The sequence below is a fragment of the Theropithecus gelada genome, chromosome 10, assembly GCF_003255815.1.
Source record: "Theropithecus gelada isolate Dixy chromosome 10, Tgel_1.0, whole genome shotgun sequence".
Lineage (NCBI taxonomy): Eukaryota > Metazoa > Chordata > Mammalia > Primates > Cercopithecidae > Theropithecus > Theropithecus gelada.
The window spans coordinates 42,740,840-42,758,307 of record NC_037678.1 but is presented as its reverse complement, the minus strand read 5'-3'; the positions used below and the strand labels follow the sequence as shown (position 1 = coordinate 42,758,307).

Below are 17,468 nucleotides of genomic sequence, written 5' to 3'. Positions count from 1 at the left end.
TGGCAGAAGGCACATCTCCAGAACCACCTATCATCTTGCTTCAATATTTACATTCCAAGTTAGATTTGTTTGTTGATACTATTTGCTGGTATTTTGCTCAAAATTCTACTTGTTTATTCATAGCATATATGGTTCTTCCATACTTTAAGTTTTAATTAGATAAGAAACTTATACACTAACTGTATCTGGTTTAACTGTTAATAGGTGATAACAGAATGGTTAAAGAACCCCAGCAACTGTGAAGCTCCACACTAAGCACTGAGCTCAGAGTTGGCAGAATTTGTCACTGTAGACTACAAATTTCATGTTGAATTAAATGCTATATGAAAACCACTCCATCTATTATTCATTTAAAGGATCTACTGGCCTTTTAAGTTGGTGTTGGCCATCCATGATACTACAATTTGGTGGCAATGAGATCACTACAGTAATGGCTGTAGCTACAGTTTAGTATTTAGGTTTCTGCCTAGCTATACTAATGTAAAATTTCTTCTCTTCCATGTCCTTTTCCATGTGTACTTCTGGGACAGTTACCACTTTACAGCTCTATTTGGTTGAGGACACGCAGTAAACCTACACCAGGGTGTTAGATTACAATCCAGGTAAGAAATTTAAGTCATTAGCTACCATGATCATTTATTTTTAATATGTTTAAAATAGAGCAATAATTTTAGCTAAATTAATATACTCATTAGCCTCTGCTATGCAAAATTGATTTAAATTACTATTTCTGTGAAACAGTAAGATAAACTAAGGAAAAATTTTAAAAGAACAGAGTTCTGATCTATAAGATTTCCCTTCTGAACTTGAAGTCTGCAAACTACAGCCCACAGACCAAATCTAGCCAGCCCCACTCGCCCCCCCACCACTGCCCTTTTAGTAGCCAGTAAGCTAAGAATGGTTTTTATATATTTAAATGGTTACAATTGAAATGATTATAATAAGCACTAACATGATACTCTGAAATTTGCCTTCTGGCCCACAAAGCCTACAACATTTTCTGTATAGCCCTTCAGGACAAACTTTGCTAGATCTTGCTCTGAACTTTAAAAATTTAAATAAACATATAATAGAACATTTTAGAAATGAATTACATAGTAGTCAAATAGCTAAATTGTTTTTAAATAAGCTTAAACCCTTTTAACTTCAAATCTATTCCAAATTTCAACACTCATTATAAACCCAATTGTCTTTGTGTTTTACTGGTACAAAACGTACATCAAAGTAGGTAAATAAAGCCTCATCGTTATTAAAGCCAAGTGTTTCATTAATGTGACTTCCACTCCTCCAAGTTCCTTTTATTTAAAATTGTTGCTATCACAGTATAAGCTAAAAGTATATTATCTAAAATTCAAGATCGTATAACATATTACTCTCACTCAACACATCTGTATTCCTAAAATGTTGTTCTCCTGTAGATGTCAATTCAGAATATCTTCATGCACCTTTATTTATTTTAAATAGAAAAACTAAAGCTAACCATTACAAATACATTGTCTTAACAATGAAGTCTATGTATATTTGATTTGCCTATATGATTCCTCTAAGGGTCCAATGAAATGGAAATAAGTATGATTCTGCATGACTTCAAAAGCACATATATCCTCATTTTTAAGTAGGGAGTTCATCTCTGTTTTGAGTTGGGCGTTCTGGTGAAAACTGAAAAACCTGCTAGACATATTCTAAAAGAGCTGTAACACCATGGAAGGGTTCATTTATTACTCATTTCTGTATCTAGACCTGAGCTCAGTGCATATCTCATAATAGATGTTCAAATGGCTGGTTAATACTTTTTCAATTACAATGAAAATGCTGACACCATAAAGGACTTAAAAATTTTAGCAGACACATTAGTTCTCTTTGAACTTAGTAAATTCCTACTTAAAACTGCCATATTCATTAGTTTGTTCATTCACATTGTTTTAAGCCTACTTTTCCAGACACTCTTCTAAGTTCTGAAAATTGTGATGAATAAGACATACAAGTTTCCTACCCCCACAGAATTTACAGGAGTGGAGTTTGTGGAGGGAAGGCAGAAATAAATTTCAGATACCAAAAACTGCTATATGATAGAAATAGTAACATTAATTGGATGGTGAGGGAAGTGCTCTCTAAATAATTACCACTTAAATGGACATGTGAAAAACAGCAAGAGTTCCCAGGAAAATGGAATCTCAAAACCAAAGATTTAGAAAAAAGTAAGATTGTTCAAGTAATGCTTGAGGCATACTCAACAAGGGGGAAAGGAGTGAAAAATAAGGGTAGAGAGAGGCAGAGGTCAGCTCATGTGGGGCCTTCTAGGCCTTGATAGAAAGGATGGGTTTTAATAAGTTTTAATAACTAGATGAAATGCAGATTAATAAAATAAGGTATTTAAAGTAGTATAATTCTGTGGCATTTAGTACCTTCACAATGTTATGTAACTACCACATCACCTCTATCTAGTTCCAAAACATTTCATCACGACATAACTTTTAAGCAGTCACTCCCCATTCTTCCTTTCCCTCATCCCCTGGCAACCACTAATCTGCTTTCTTTCCCTGTGGATTTGCCTGTTCTGGGCATTTCATATAAATGAAATCCTAAAATATATGACCTTGTGTGTCTCGTTCTTTCACTTAGAATGTTTTTGAGGTTCATCCACATTGTAGCATGAATATATACTCCTTTCCTTTTATAGCTGAATAATATTCCACTGTATGGATATATACCACATTTTGTTTATTCATCATCAGTTGACAGCCATTTGTGTTGTTTCCACCTTTTGATTATTGTGAATAGTATTGTGAACATTCTCATCCAAGTGTTTGTTCAATCTGTTTTCAATTCTGCTATATTTTAGATATTTATCCCTGCCCAAATCTCATGTTGAATTGTAATACCCAATGCTGGAGGTGGGGCCTGGTAGGATTTGTCTGGGTCATGGGAGTGGATCCCTCATGGTTTAGTGCTGCCTTCACAATAGTGAGTTCTCACAAGATCTGGTCATTTAAAACTGTGTGGCACCTGCCCCTGCAACTCACTCTCTCGCTTGCTCCTGCTTTTGCCATGTGACTTACCTGCTTCCTCTTTACCTTCCACCATGACTGTAAGCTTCCTGAAGCCTCCCTAGAAGCCAAGCAGGTGCCAGCACCTTGCTTCCTGTAAAGCCTGCAGAACTGTGAGCCAATTAAATCTCTCTTATTTATAAATTACCCAGTCTCAGATATTTCTTTATATCAATGTAAGAATGGACTAATACAGAAAGTTGATACGGAGGAGTGGGACATTGCTATAAAGCTACCTGAAAACGTGGAAGGTTTGGAACTAGTTAAGAGATTAGAAGAGTGAACAGCGCTCAGAAAAATAAAGATAAGGGAAAGCTTACAGCTTCTTAGAGACTGGTTAAGTGGTTGCTACCACAATGCTTATAGTGATATGGACAGTGAAGTCTCGGCTGAAGAGGTCTCAGATGGAAACGAGGAACAGGAACTTACAAAGAACTGGAGCAGAGGTCACAGGTTATGCCTTAGCGAAGAACTTGGATGCATTCTGTTCTTGCCCTAGGGATCTGCGGAAGTTTGGGCTTGAGAATGACGACCTAAGGTATCTGGTTGAAGAAATTTCTAAGCAGCAAAGTGTTCAAGAAATGACGTGGCTGCTTCTAACAGCCTATGTTCCCGTATGGGACAAAGAAATGACTCAACATTGGAAATTATATTTAAACAGAAAATGGAGAGTAAAAGTTTTGAAAATTCGCAGCCTGGCTGTGTGGCAGAGAAAGAAAAAGCTATTTTGGAAGAGGAATTCAAGCAGGCTGTGGAGCAACCACTTACTAGAGATACTGGCATAACTAAAAGGGAACCAAGTGCTACTATCAAGACAATGGGGAAAAGGCCTCGAAGACATTTCAGAGAACTTTCATTGCAGCCCCTACCACCAGGGGCCCAGAGGCCTAGGACGGAAGAATGGTGTGTGGGCCAGGCCCAGGACCCACTGTCCTGTGCAGCCTCAGGACACTGTTCCTTACATCCCTGCCTCCAGCTCCAGCCTCAGCTCAAAGGGCCCCAGATACTGCTTATGCCACCACTCTGGAGAGCACAAGTCACCATAAACCTTGGTGGTTTCCACATGGTGTTAAGCCTACAGGTACACAGAGTGCACGAGTGAATGAGGCTTGGTACCCTCCATCTAGATTTCAGAAGATGTATGAGAAGTGGGACATGGAGTTAAGAATTATTTTAGAGCTTTAAGATTTAATGACTACCCTGCTAGGTTTGGGACTTGCATGGTGCCTGTTGCCCCTTTCTTTTGGCTGATTTCTCCCTTTTGGAATGGTAGTATTTACCCAATGCCTATACTCTCATTGTATCTTGGAAGTAAATAACTTGCCTTTGATGTTACAGGCTCATGGGGGGAAGGGATTTATTTGCCTTGTCTCAGATGAGACTTTGGACCTGGTACTTTTGAGTTGATGCTGGAATGAATTAAGACTTTGGGCAACTCTTGGGAAGGCATGGTTGTATATTACAACGTGAGACGGATATGAGATTTGGGAGGGGCCAGAAGTAGAATGATGTAGTTTGAATATTTGATCCCACCAAATCTCATGTTGAATTATCATCCCCAATGTGGGAGGTAGGGCCTGGTGGGAGGTGTTTGGGTGGTAGGGGCTGATCCCTCATTGCTTGATGCATCTTCAAAATAGTGAGTGAGCTCTCATGAGATCCGGTCATTAAAAGTATGAGGCACCTCCTCCTCTCTCCTTGTCTCTCTTCTCTTGCTTTCACCATATAACATGCCTGCCTCCTCTTCACTTTCCCCCATAAGCTCTGTGAGGCCTCCCTTGAAGGTAAGCAGATGTCAGCACCATGCTTCCCATAAAGCCTGCAGAACTACAAGCCAATTAAGCATCTATTATGTATAAATTATGCTGTATCAGGTATTTTACAGCAATGCAAAAGCAGACTAATACAAATTCATTTCGGCATATACCTAATAGAATTGCTGGGTCATATGGTAACTCTTATGTTTAACTTTTTGAGGAACTAACCAAACTGTTTTCCACTGTGGCTGCATTCTTTTACATTGCCCTAGAAATGTCCAAAAGTTCCAATTTCTCCACATCCCCACCAACATTTATTGGTTTTTTTTGATTCTAGGTATCCAAGTGGGGATAAAGTGGCATTTCATTATGGTGTTGATTTACATTCCCTAATGACTAATCATGCTGAGTATCTTTCTATGTGCTTACTGGCCATTTGTAGGTCTTCTCTGAAGAAATGCTTATTCAAGTCCTTTGGCCATTTGTATTTGGGTTGTGTTTTGTTGTTTGGTTGTAACACTTCTTTATATATTTTGAATAGTAGACTCTCAAAGATATTTGCAAATATTTTCTCCCATTCTGTAGGGTGTCTTTCCACTTTTGGGGAGTGTCCTTTGATGCACAAAAGTTTTGAATTGTGCTGCAGTCCAATTTATCTAATGTTTCTTCCATTGCTTATATCTATCATATTTAAGAATGCACTGCAAGATCCAAGGTCATCAAGATTGACTCCTGCATTTTTTCCTGAGTTTCAGAGTTTTAGCTCTTACATTTAGGTCTCCAAGCCATTAATTTTTGTATATGATATGAAGTAGGGTTCCATCCTCATTATATTGCATGTGTTTATCCAACTGTCCCAGAACAATTTAAGAAACTATACTTTCCCCCATGGAATGGTCTTATACCCTTGATGAAACTCAGGTGACCATAGATGGGTGGATTTATTTCTAGACACACGATTACATTCTGTTGGTCTACATGTCTATCATTATGCTACTACCACATGATTTCAATAATGTAGGTTTGTCATAAATTTTGAATTTGGGAAGTATGAGTTCTCTAACTTTATTCATTTAATTTTTTTGGTTATGCTGGGTCTCTTCCATTTTCATATGATTTTTAGGGTTAGCTTTTCCATTTCTGCAAGAAGGCCATTAGGAGTTTGATATGGATTGTATTAAATCTGTAGTCTACTTCAGGGAGTATTGCCATTTTAACATATCAAATCTTCCACTCCATGACCATGGATTACCTTTCCACTTATTTAGGCCATCTTTAATTTCTTGCAACCATGTTTGTAGTTTTCAGTCTTATACCTCCCCTTGGTTAAATTTATTCCTAAGAATTTTAATCTTTTTGATGCTACTATAAAGGACATTGTTTTCTTAATTTCACTTTTGTATTGTTAATTTCTATTATATAGAAATACAACTGATTTTTCTGTTGACCTTGTATCTTGCAACTTTGCTGAATTTGTATTAGCTTCTAATGATTTTCTTGATTCTGTAGGATTTCTTATACATAAGATCAAATCACCTGTGAGAAGAAATAGTTTAGTTTCTCCCATTTCCACTTGGATATCTTTTTCTTTTTCTTGCATAATTTCTAGATCTAGCTAGAACTTCTAGTACAATATTGAATACAAGCAGTGAAAGCAGGCATCCCTGTCTTGTTCCTGGTCTCGGTAGGGCAGGGGGGCTTTTAGTCTTTCCCCATTGAGTATTATGTAAGCTATATGGTTTTCATTCATACTCTATCACGTTTTGGCATTTCTCTTCTATTTCCAGTTTTTTGAGTGTTATTATAAAAGGGTATTGGATTTTGTCAAATGCTTTTTGTGCATCAGTTCCAATAAGAATGTTTCTTTTTCGTCTCTCATTCTATTGATATGGTATATTACATTCATCTTCATATGTTGAGCCACCCATGCTTGGTTGGGATAAATCCATTTGGTCATGGTATGGAATGCTTTTAATGTGCAGCTAGATTTGGTTTGTTGAGGGTTTATGCATCCATATTCATAGAGAATATTTGTGTAATGACACCATTGTATGGTTTGATATTACAAGGTGATAGTGGCCTCATAAAATGAGTTTGGAATGTCCTCTCCTCTTCTGTTTTCTGAAAGAATTTAAGAAGGACTGGGCAGGGCATGGTGACTCATACCTGTAATTCCAGTTGGGAAGCCAAAGCAGGAGGACTGCTTGAGGCCAGGAGTTCAAGGCCAGCATAGGATACACACAGCAAGACCCCATTCTCTACAAAATATTAAATAGCTGAGCATAGTGGCACATTCCTAGAGTCCTAAGCTTACTTAGGAGGCTGAGGCAGGAAGATCACTTGAGCCCAGGAGTTTGAGGTTACAGTGAGCTAAGATCAGACCACCATATTTCAGTTTGGGTGACAGAGTGAGACTCTGTCTCTAAAAAAAAAAAAAAAAAAAAAAAAAAGAACTGGCATTATTTAAATTATAGAATTCTTTGTTGGAAGGTTTTCAATTACTAATTCAACCTCTTTACATGTTATTGGTCTGTTGATAATTTTTATTTCTTCTTGAGTCAGTGTTGGTAATTTGTTTTTAGGAATTTATCGATGTCATCTAGGTTAACTAATTTATTGGCATATAATTGTTCACAGTAGTCTCCTAGAATCCTTTTTATTTCTGAAATTTCAGTGGTCATGTCCCTAACTTTCATTTCTCATATTAGTAATTTGAGTCTTCTGTTTAACTTAGTCAGTCTGCTAAAGGTTTATTTTCAGGATCTTTTCAGAGGACCAAATTTTGTTTTTATTGATTTTCTGTGTTGTTTTTGTATTCTGTTTATCTCTGATTTAGTCTTCATTATTTCATCGATTCTGACAGCTTTAAATTTTTCTAGTTCTTTAAGGTATGAAGTTATTGATTTGATACCTTTCTTCCTGTTTATTGTAGGTGCTTACAGCTATAAACATCCCTCTGAGCACTGCTTTCAACGGATCACATGTTTTGGTATGTTGCATTTTCATTTGCCAAAGTATTTTCTAATTTCCCTTATGAGTTGTCCCTTGACCCACTGGTTAAGAGTGTGTGTCACTAGAGAGTTTTAGGTAAGGGAGTGACATGGTATGATTTATGCTTTAGCAAGACAATGTTGGCTGCTAAGTGAAAAAAGTATGGATGGGAAAGTATAAATGCTGAAAAGCCATTTAAGAGGCTGTTGAAATTGTCTATGTGAGAAATGATATCGACATTGTCACAGAGACAGTGGAAGTGGCAGAAAGTATTCACATGTGGGTCATATTTTGGCAGTAAAATCTATAGGAATTGTTGATCAATTTACTGTTTGTTAGGTTTTGGTTTGAATAGTTGGGTAGTTAAAAGTAATTTTATTGAGATAGGAAGACAAAGTTTACTTTTTCTTTGATGAAGAGAAAGAATGGTAAGTGAGACAAATCGAGTTGTTTTCAGAGTTTAGATTCTTATTCGAAGTATCAATACAGCAGTATTTATAATGTTCTGATGTCCAAAGTGAAGGTCAGAACTTTTATAAATTTGAGATCAACACAGAAATAGTTATTATATGGGACTAGATGAAATTACTGAAGGTGAAAGCACTGACTGAGGAAAAGAAAGACTAGGAACGAACCCAAGGAAAAGACATAGAAGAGTAGCAAATACGTGCCAACAGAGGGTTTTAAGTGTGAAATGCCACTGAGAGGCTAAGTAAAAAGAGATTAGATTTGGCAACATAAATGACTGTTGATTATAAAAGTAGTTTTGATGAAATAGTATGGGCAGAGCTGCATTGAGGAAACGAAGCAAAGAAGTTGAGATAGTAACCTGAGAAGATTACTCTGATATGTTCTCTGTAAAAATGAATGGATAATTATATGGGTAGGGTAGTGGTTTCAGGAGAACTTGATGTCAATGGAAGGCCTATTTATTTACTTATCTAATTAACACGGACTGTAAAAATCAGGAGAGGAAAATCAAAGATACTGGGATTCAAAGCACTAGTAGGGTGATTGTTCTTAAATAAACAAATTTGCTATTGGACTGAAAGAGAAATCACAAAATGCTGGTATTGATGCAGGAAACATGTTAGATTTTAGGGTAAAGATGAGAAAATGAGGTGAGACAATCAGCTCAAAGGTAAAGAATCAAGGAAAGAGATATTTATATGCAATAGTACTCTGGAAATGTGGTAAAGTCAATTAAAGAGAGCAAAGATTGTTGAGTACCCAATTTGAAGTACGTGGCCATAAATGTAAAGCCTGATTGTATTATTTTCTCCTGTGCTGTTCAATTGGTAGAATGACAGCTAAGAATTAGTGGATAAGGTTGACAGGAAGAGAAAGGGCAAGAGTATTATTTTGAACTATGGCATCTAGAATGGGTAAGGAAGGAAGGACAGACAAGAAGGTAACAGGCATAGGGAAAAGGTATAAATAGCTTGAGACTACTATACAAAGCAAGTTGGAAAGATAGGCTGGAGTGATAAGAATGTTGGAAATTGAGATTTAAAGGGGCACAATTGCTGGTAATGACAGGATTTTAGAAGAGTTGGAAAGAATAAAGAACCTGGGATGGATTACACATATAGTACAGTATTGAAATAAGTATGAGGTATGATTTAGGAGTCTTGGAAATTTGGCTGACGATGAGGTAAACAGGGTGATAAGACATGACGGAATTAGTCTCACAGGGCAACATGGATTTGCAAGTCCTGAGTGGTATTTAATATTATAACAGCTGTCTCTCTCTTAAAATAGCAACCCCACTGCCCTATCAATAAATCTTAGCTGATGCTAATAATTGCATAAAGCTGACTAAAATGAGAGGGTTTTAAGAGGCCAGGTTTCCCACTGTATTTAATTACTGGTATTATTTTTGAATAATACTCTGCTACCATTAAGTAGACAAGGGATAGTAAGGCTACTTAGTATTACACTTTGGATCAAATAAATATCCTTCTTCAGATACCCAATGTTCACAAAATAGGAATATAATGATTTATATTTATTCAAGTGACATAAGCTTTTATTTCAACTTCATTAAAAGCAAATCAAATGTGTACTCATTTTTATAAATTAATCTAGCAAGATATTACAATGACTACTAGATTAAAAGTATTTGTCAAACAGCCTGCTTATGAAATAGGACTTCTATATTGAATTAACATATTTGGGCAACGTAGTAGCTTTTTTAGGCCAGAGCCATAACCAAATAAATGTTTCCAACAGTGTGCTGAAAGTACTGATCTACCACTCAGGTATACATTTTAAATTAGGGACTTCCTCCCCCTTGTAAGTGTGGCTAAATTTTTATTAGTTGAATTCTAAGCTATTAAACATTTTAATTATATTCATCCCCAAACTGCATTGATTCAAAAACACATTTTATGTAATAATACATTTTACACAATAAAATTTAATTAAACTCATTTTATGAGCATAATTAACTCAAAAAGTTTCTTGAAGCTTTCATCTCCAAAATTAAAAAATAATAGTGTATAGACAGAAGTCTTCTGGGCTTGGAGTCATGTTATAGTGGGTCTTTCTCATCCATTAAAAGACTTTTTTTTTTTTTTTTTTTGAGGGTTCCTATAAAGGGTATACTTGCTTGGGTAACACGTATATTTTTCTCTTTGTAAGACTACTCTTATTTCCTCAGTTATACACAGATAAGAATAATTAGATAAAATATGTTGATAAAAACTAGATTTCACACATTAACATTTTTTTCATGAGACATGAATACTGACATCAGTTCTCTGCGTACATTAAGAAGCTCCTCTTCTAGCTATGGCCAAGAAAAAAAAAATCACACTTAGAAAAAAATTCAAGCTGTTATAAAACAACTTCTTTCATGAAGATATTGCATTCTAACAGATCTATATCTCGATATCTACAGAATTCTGTGATCATTACTGATATTCGAGACAATCAGTTGAGAGAAGGCTCTAATCTTTTAAAGCCCCAAATTAATGAAACTTAGATTCAATTTTTAAAGGAAGAGAGTAAAATAAAAAGTCTAGAAAACAATTTCAACAAAGATCAACCTAGTTAAGTAGTTTCTTTTTTGCTTGAAGCTAAACTAGCTTAGCCACAACATCTTGATCCCGTACTATGTCAGCATATTGAGGTTCTATTAAAACACAATTTGTAAGTACATTAATATACTGTGTATACAAAGATCAGTGTACTTAAAAATGCCTTTCATCTTTGAGAAAACTCCAAAGACATTATCACTTAAAGCAGTACCTTTAGTCCCTTCCCAGGTCCATGTTCCACCCCAGAATGCAGCTGCTGGTCTGCTAGGCCATTGGAAAGTAAACTAATTTTATCCTCAAATCTAAGTAAATGACATCTTGTCCAAAGAGACAATAATTCTTCTACTGAACTACAGACTTTTTGGGAGTTTTGTTCTGCCATATTTTCTCCTTCAGAAGACAGAGCAGGACAGAGGCCTGCTGCAGTACACAGTGTTTAGAAACTGCAAACAAGTCATTCTTTCAGCTAATTTTTCAATTTGCAAATTGATATTCTCTTTTATTCCTTAGGAGGGCCTGTTTAAATTACTCCTATTCTTTCATATAAATATGCTCCCATTATTTAAAGAACTAAAAGTAATTGGGCTAAAACTATCTTCTCTCAACCCAAAAAGAAAAAGACATAAAAGCAGAAACAAAAAAAATCAAAAACAAAAGTCATTAAAGTATGATTATTTCATTTTCAAACTTAGTTGACTTACCATGTCCTTAAGAAGCCTGTCTTGCAGCACTTTCATATCTTCTTTCATCAAACACATCTGTAAAAAAGTAAATATATTTCACCCAGGAAATTTACCATAAAGTTTTCACAGCAAAGACAAAGTTAGATTAACAAATTCTTTTTGTAATCAAGAAAGGTTACCTATAAAAAGCATAAAATGTATACCTCAGATGTAAAAATAGTTTCTTCATTATCAGTAGTACAGAAGACACTTTTAGCCAATGAAGTTTTCAAAAGATGAAGCCTAACAAGTAAAATAATGAGAGTTAACTTTGTATTTATCAATAATTCAAATTAGAGTGCTATAATATAGTATTCATAAGTTTTCTTTTTTTTTTTTTTTTTTTTTTTTTGAGACGGAGTCTCGCTCTGTCACCCAGGCTGGAGTGCAGTGGCCGGATCTCAGCTCACTGCAAGCTCCGCCTCCCGGGTTCACGCCATTCTCCTGCCTCAGCCTCCCGAGTAGCTGGGACTACAGGCGCCTGCCACCTCGCCCGGCTAAGTTTTTGTATTTTTAGTAGAGACGGGGTTTCACTGTGTTAGCCAGGATGGTCTCGATCTCCTGACCTCGTGATCCGCCCGTCTCGGCCTCCCAAAGTGCTGGGATTACAGGCTTGAGCCACCGCGCCCGGCCCTCATAAGTTTTCAATAGAAATTAATTTAAAAATCTAATTTCATAGATTATAGTCATTAAGAATGTCATACTAACCTCTGTTGTTCACTTTTTTGATATACACTGAACTTCTGAAATATCTTTTCCCAAAAGTCCTACATTGTAAGGTATAAAATCCAGTTAAACTTCAATATTATTAAAAATTAAAATCCAACAGTAGAATTACTCTATGTCTATTATTACAAATTTAAACAAACAGTATGGCTATATGTTAAGAATATTCCAGATGTCACACGCTCTTTCAAATTAAAATAAAATTGAAAGTAAAATCTCTCAGGATTAAGTTTGTACTTCAAAACTAAGATAAAACTAAATTATTTTCTGAACAAAAAGCTTTAGGATGTGCTCCCAAAAAAGAAAGTTTTTCCAAGTATAGCTCTTTAAAAACAAGGTATTAAACTTATTTAAAAATTTTTAAAAGTAACAAACCACAAATTCCTTTTCCAAATCTTTTAAAGACTGTGAATCTTTTTCAAAATTCTCCAGCTCCTCTATGATAATGAATTGGAATTTATCAAGTTTTTTAATCCTATTACAGAAACAAAATGAGATTAATTTTAAAAACTGTAGCATTCAGAATATGTAGCATTCAAAAGTTTTCAGAACAGATTTGTATTACAGACCTAGAGTCCTGACTTTGATGATTCATTGTTCTCAGATGTTGTTGAGCTGTTTTCCAAGACTGCGTAGTAAAATAACTCAACATTTTATGTCGGATCTGAAAAATACTCATTTTAAACTTAAAATATCTTTACAAAATAACAATATAACGAAGACTACAGTAAGAGCAAATCATTTTCCATGAAATGTAAATTACTAAGAACTTGAAAAAGTGAAAAATTTAAAAACACAGTTATTTAAACTGAAGTGTTAATAGACACTGCTCTGAGTGAACTTATTTAACTCCATCAGTAAGTTTTTGACTAAGGGTTGAATTACTCCTCAACTGTTTTCATAAGAACACCATACTCTACAGTATTTATCAAAATGCTGATGGTCATAATTCTCTTCAAAGACACAGCCTAAAAGTCACACTCAGAATTTTTTAAAACCATTTTTTTCACAAAAACATATATTCTAATATGTGTCTGTAGCTACATTTGAATATATAAGTCAAAGCTTCTCTATTCAGATTAGGTTGACCTTGGGCAAAAAAAAAAAAGAAAGAGAAAAAACAAGCAAATTCTAATTTTAACCCTGAATATAGAAGAAAGGAAAGCAAGATTGCAGGGGCAGGGGGGTTGGGGTTGATAACCTGTGCCAAAAAAATCTTTTATTCAAAGGAGGGCATAAAAAGCTATCGATTCCAAATAGAGGCATGTGAAAGAGATAGGCAGAAAAATATTACCAATAATTAAAAATTGTTTTAAAAAGCATTTTTGCATTATCTCACTGGAACCTCAAAAACTAACACTACATAAGTATAATACAGAACTAGTAAAATGAAGTGAAATGGTATTTCTCTGACTGCAGCTGCTCATTCTTTATACTACACTATACTACCTTCATTAATGGTCACCTCCATGAGATAAAAAATGTCTTGAAAAGTGGCATGAAAAGAAAACTGTCCAGTAAAAAAAGAAAAATCATAGAAAAGCCAAAACATTAAATTGAAAAGGAAAATAGGACAAAAGAGAAAAAAGTAGTAGCAAAAGAAAGAATATGGATAATATACAGATTTTATTCCAATTATTCACATATAAGGAAAGTTGGTTTCATGAATGGATATTTTGTTGCCAAAGGATCCAACAAGCCAATGGTCTAGTCGAAAGTATGGCATATTATTATATTATTGGGTATAAATCACAATTTAAAGAATAACTCACATTATTCCTTCTCTTAAATTCTGAATTGAGCCTCTCATAAGTCTCATAAGTCATCTCTATACCTGCAAATTCATTTTGCCAGGTCTCCCAAGGAATAGAAAAGTCATTTGTTGATAATGAAGATATACTTTCAGACACTAAAAAATAAAAACAATCTGCTGAAGGTAAAATATGCATTACTGTAAATTTAGCCTTGTAATTAGGCTAAGAACAAAATCTATCTTATTTTCTGAATCTATGTGAAACCTACGGATTATGAAATCAAAGGCAGAAGAGTTCCTTCTGTTTTTTTAATTTAAAAAGGAGATTATTCTGATTTATAAAACAAACTTTTTGATATGGCTATTACAGCAGAAATGACTACTTTAAGCTGGAACATTTATGGATTATTTTTTAACTGCTTTTTAACTAGTTCCACATTATTGTTAAGTATTTAATGAGGTATTAGCACATCAGTAAATTCATACTCTAGTAAATCCTAAATGTGATAAGTGATAGAATGATGAGGGAGATCTATGGGTATATAAGACCCTTACTACAACAATTATTCATATAAATGTGAACTTTGCAATAAAGCATCATCCATCTTGGACATATCTGAAGTTGTCTTTACAAATTTGTTTTGTAAATAGACTCATTCAAAATATAAGAACCACCTTCCAAATAACTGCATTTTGATACAGGCTACTGATCTACCTACTTTTGTGGATATGATGATCTGCATCTTCAATTCTACACAGTTTTTTGGGAAGCAAGTTTGCTCTCCTTTCTCCTTTCTCTTCCATTTCTACTTCATTGGAATTACTCAGATTATCTTCTATGTATATCCGTTTGCGACTAAGATGTTGAGTGGGGCCTTAGGAACAGTTAAAGAAAGTTAAAAGTGCTACAATTTTCATTAAAAATACCTAATATTTTCTTGCTTTTATTTTAAAAAGCCTTTGTTTCCACTAAGTATTTTTATTATGTTTTAGGTAATTATGCATTCAGTTCTACCTAGTTTACTTATTTTCTTTTTCCATTAAGTTGAATAATGGTATGACTTAAAAATACATAATTTCTTTAGATGAAATGTCATGCAGCATTTCAGTAATCATTTTTTAAAAAGCAAGACTACGACTACAAACCTGATACATGAGTAGCATCACAGGGCATGTCAAACCACATTTTCTCTCTTCCTTCACTAGACTTGGATAATGAAGATGCTGAATGACTTTCCTAAAATATGTATTAGAAATTAGAAAATAATTCTGTAAATATGTTTCGATTCACATTTCATCATCTTTCTCAAACCCAAAAGCCAATAATTTTAAATGCTGTCAATTATTTCTCAGATTGTTTCTATCCCTTCCTTTTCATCTCTAATATTTACCATGTGTTAACCTTGATTCTAAGTTGACCTCAATCTTCTTGTAATAGCTGTGATGTAAGCTACTTTTTTTTCTATTCCTGCTTTTCATTTCTTTGAGTCAGGAAATGAGGAGCCACAGAAAACTAAAGTTTAAACTATTCTTCTTTAAACCACATCTTTCACATCTAACCTTATGTTATACTATTTAAATATACAGGTTTTTTTACTTAATAACCTTTACATAGGTTACTGATTTTTCTTCACTTAATCTACATATACCTACCCATCCACTTAGGTCTAGCTCAAATCCCAGCCCTCTCCAAGTTGTAAAATTCTGTCTTGATTTTCTATATTTTACAGGTTATTAAAATATTTTTATTGAGGGATGGATGGGCTTTTATGGTGGCAGGAAGTTCAACCAAATACCTATACATTCATGAAACCAGAAAGTGCCAATTATAAATATGCAATCCGGAGTTCAGCAGTGATATCCTCACTATTTAAGACCTTACTACTCCCATTTTAAGTTTCAACTTTCTTCTATCAAAAAATATTTTTCTATGATCAAGCCATTCTATATACTTTGAAAATCAGATTTGCAGGTAATAACAGTTGAAAGGCATTAAAATATTATAATTACCACTAAAGGTCAGTAATCTGAGTCTTACAAGAACCATTGTAGTTTAAGGAAAATTTATAAGTTATAGTACCATACTTACCTCTCTTTTGCTTTGTATATAATTTTCATTGATATTTGGAGATTCAATTTCCATAAACCGTTTTTCTGAACTATAACTGCTTACGTCTGAATAGCTGTTACGGTTTTGTGTTTCTTGTGTAAGTACCAGAGAACTTTTTTTTTTTCTATTTACAATAGTATTACTCTTAGTTGGAGTATGTCTGGGCTATGAATGAAGACATACAAAAACCCAAAAGTAGTTACAAAATTGTTCAAAGCCCCCCCTCAAAAAGAGTTGAACATAAACATAATAAAAAACATTAAAGCAAAACTTCAAAACTACCTAATTCCCTGCAAAAATTCAATTTCAATTCATAACTAAAAATAAAAAATCCTTAGGCAAGTAGATTATTACTTTGATGACCAAAACCTGTAGATAAGGATCCCTGCTAGTACAGTTTCTATGCTCCAGAGGTCAAAGTCACCTTAACAAGAACATGAATAAGAATTTTTTTTTGCATTTTCTGTTCCAGTCTTCATGTGTAACAGTTTATATGGCTGTCTATACAGAAAAGCCAAGAGAATCTAGGCAATTATGATAAAATTCAGCAAGGTTGTTGGAGATAAAACAACCAATAGTTTTTCTATATAAAAATTTTAAAACTCAGAAAATAAAATTTTTAAAAAAGGTCTGATTTTTTTAAATACAGCAAAAAGAAGACCCATAAGATACTTAAGAATTAATCCAACAAGGTGCATAATTTCCTTTGTAGAAGACTTTGCCCAACTTTGTAGGAAATAAGATGAAAAACTGGAGAGATAAATGATGTTTACCTAAGAAAGATCAACATCAATATTGAAAAATGGCAATTCTTCCCTTAGACAAATGAATTCTAAAATGTATATGAATCAGTAAAGAGCCAAAAGAATTCTGAAGAATGGTGGGGCAGGGGGTATGTGACACCCTATAAATGTAAAATGACCCTAATTAAAGCAATGGTGGCATTAGCACAGAGACAGATAAACAGGCCAGTAAACAGTAAAATCTAATAGTGCCAAATCCAGGCCCATGTGATCACCGGCCTATCACTAAATTAAGATTATTCCACTCCTGATGTTGCACTAATTTGATATCCATATGAAAAAGAAAGCCTGGAGAGACCCAAACCTAAAATTTAAAAATCAAAACTAATATTTTTATAAGAAAATATTTTTGTGACAATAGCTTAGGGGAAGATTTCTTGAACAACCCAAAAGATTGGTAAATTTGATTATATCCTATCTTTTGTCATAGGGAAGTTGTGTAATTAAGTGAAAATATACATAGTAGGAAAAGAATGTTTACATCATATACAACAAATAAAGAATATCCAGAATATATT

At 34.3% G+C, this 17,468-nt stretch overlaps 1 protein-coding gene and 1 non-coding gene across 2 annotated transcripts in view; both read right to left on the bottom strand.

The window, feature by feature from the left end:
• Positions 1-1,640: 1,640 nt before the first annotated feature.
• LOC112633869 lies at positions 1,641-1,702 on the bottom strand. The gene has a single exon (XR_003121631.1). It is a non-coding gene; the product is annotated as a U7 small nuclear RNA (small nuclear RNA).
• An 8,080-nt stretch (positions 1,703-9,782) lies between these two features.
• SYCP2 (synaptonemal complex protein 2) overlaps positions 9,783-17,468 on the bottom strand; it is a 72,508-nt gene continuing 64,822 nt past the window's right edge. The window contains exons 35-44 of the mRNA XM_025399420.1: positions 16,127-16,312; positions 15,184-15,274; positions 14,757-14,912; positions 14,057-14,193; positions 12,854-12,948; positions 12,660-12,759; positions 12,267-12,325; positions 11,723-11,801; positions 11,538-11,594; positions 9,783-10,586 (exon numbers count right to left, since the gene is read on the bottom strand). Of these exons, the coding sequence (XP_025255205.1) occupies positions 10,509-10,586; positions 11,538-11,594; positions 11,723-11,801; positions 12,267-12,325; positions 12,660-12,759; positions 12,854-12,948; positions 14,057-14,193; positions 14,757-14,912; positions 15,184-15,274; positions 16,127-16,312 (1,038 nt within the window). The 3' untranslated portion in view covers positions 9,783-10,508. The remainder of the gene's footprint in view (positions 10,587-11,537; positions 11,595-11,722; positions 11,802-12,266; positions 12,326-12,659; positions 12,760-12,853; positions 12,949-14,056; positions 14,194-14,756; positions 14,913-15,183; positions 15,275-16,126; positions 16,313-17,468) is intronic.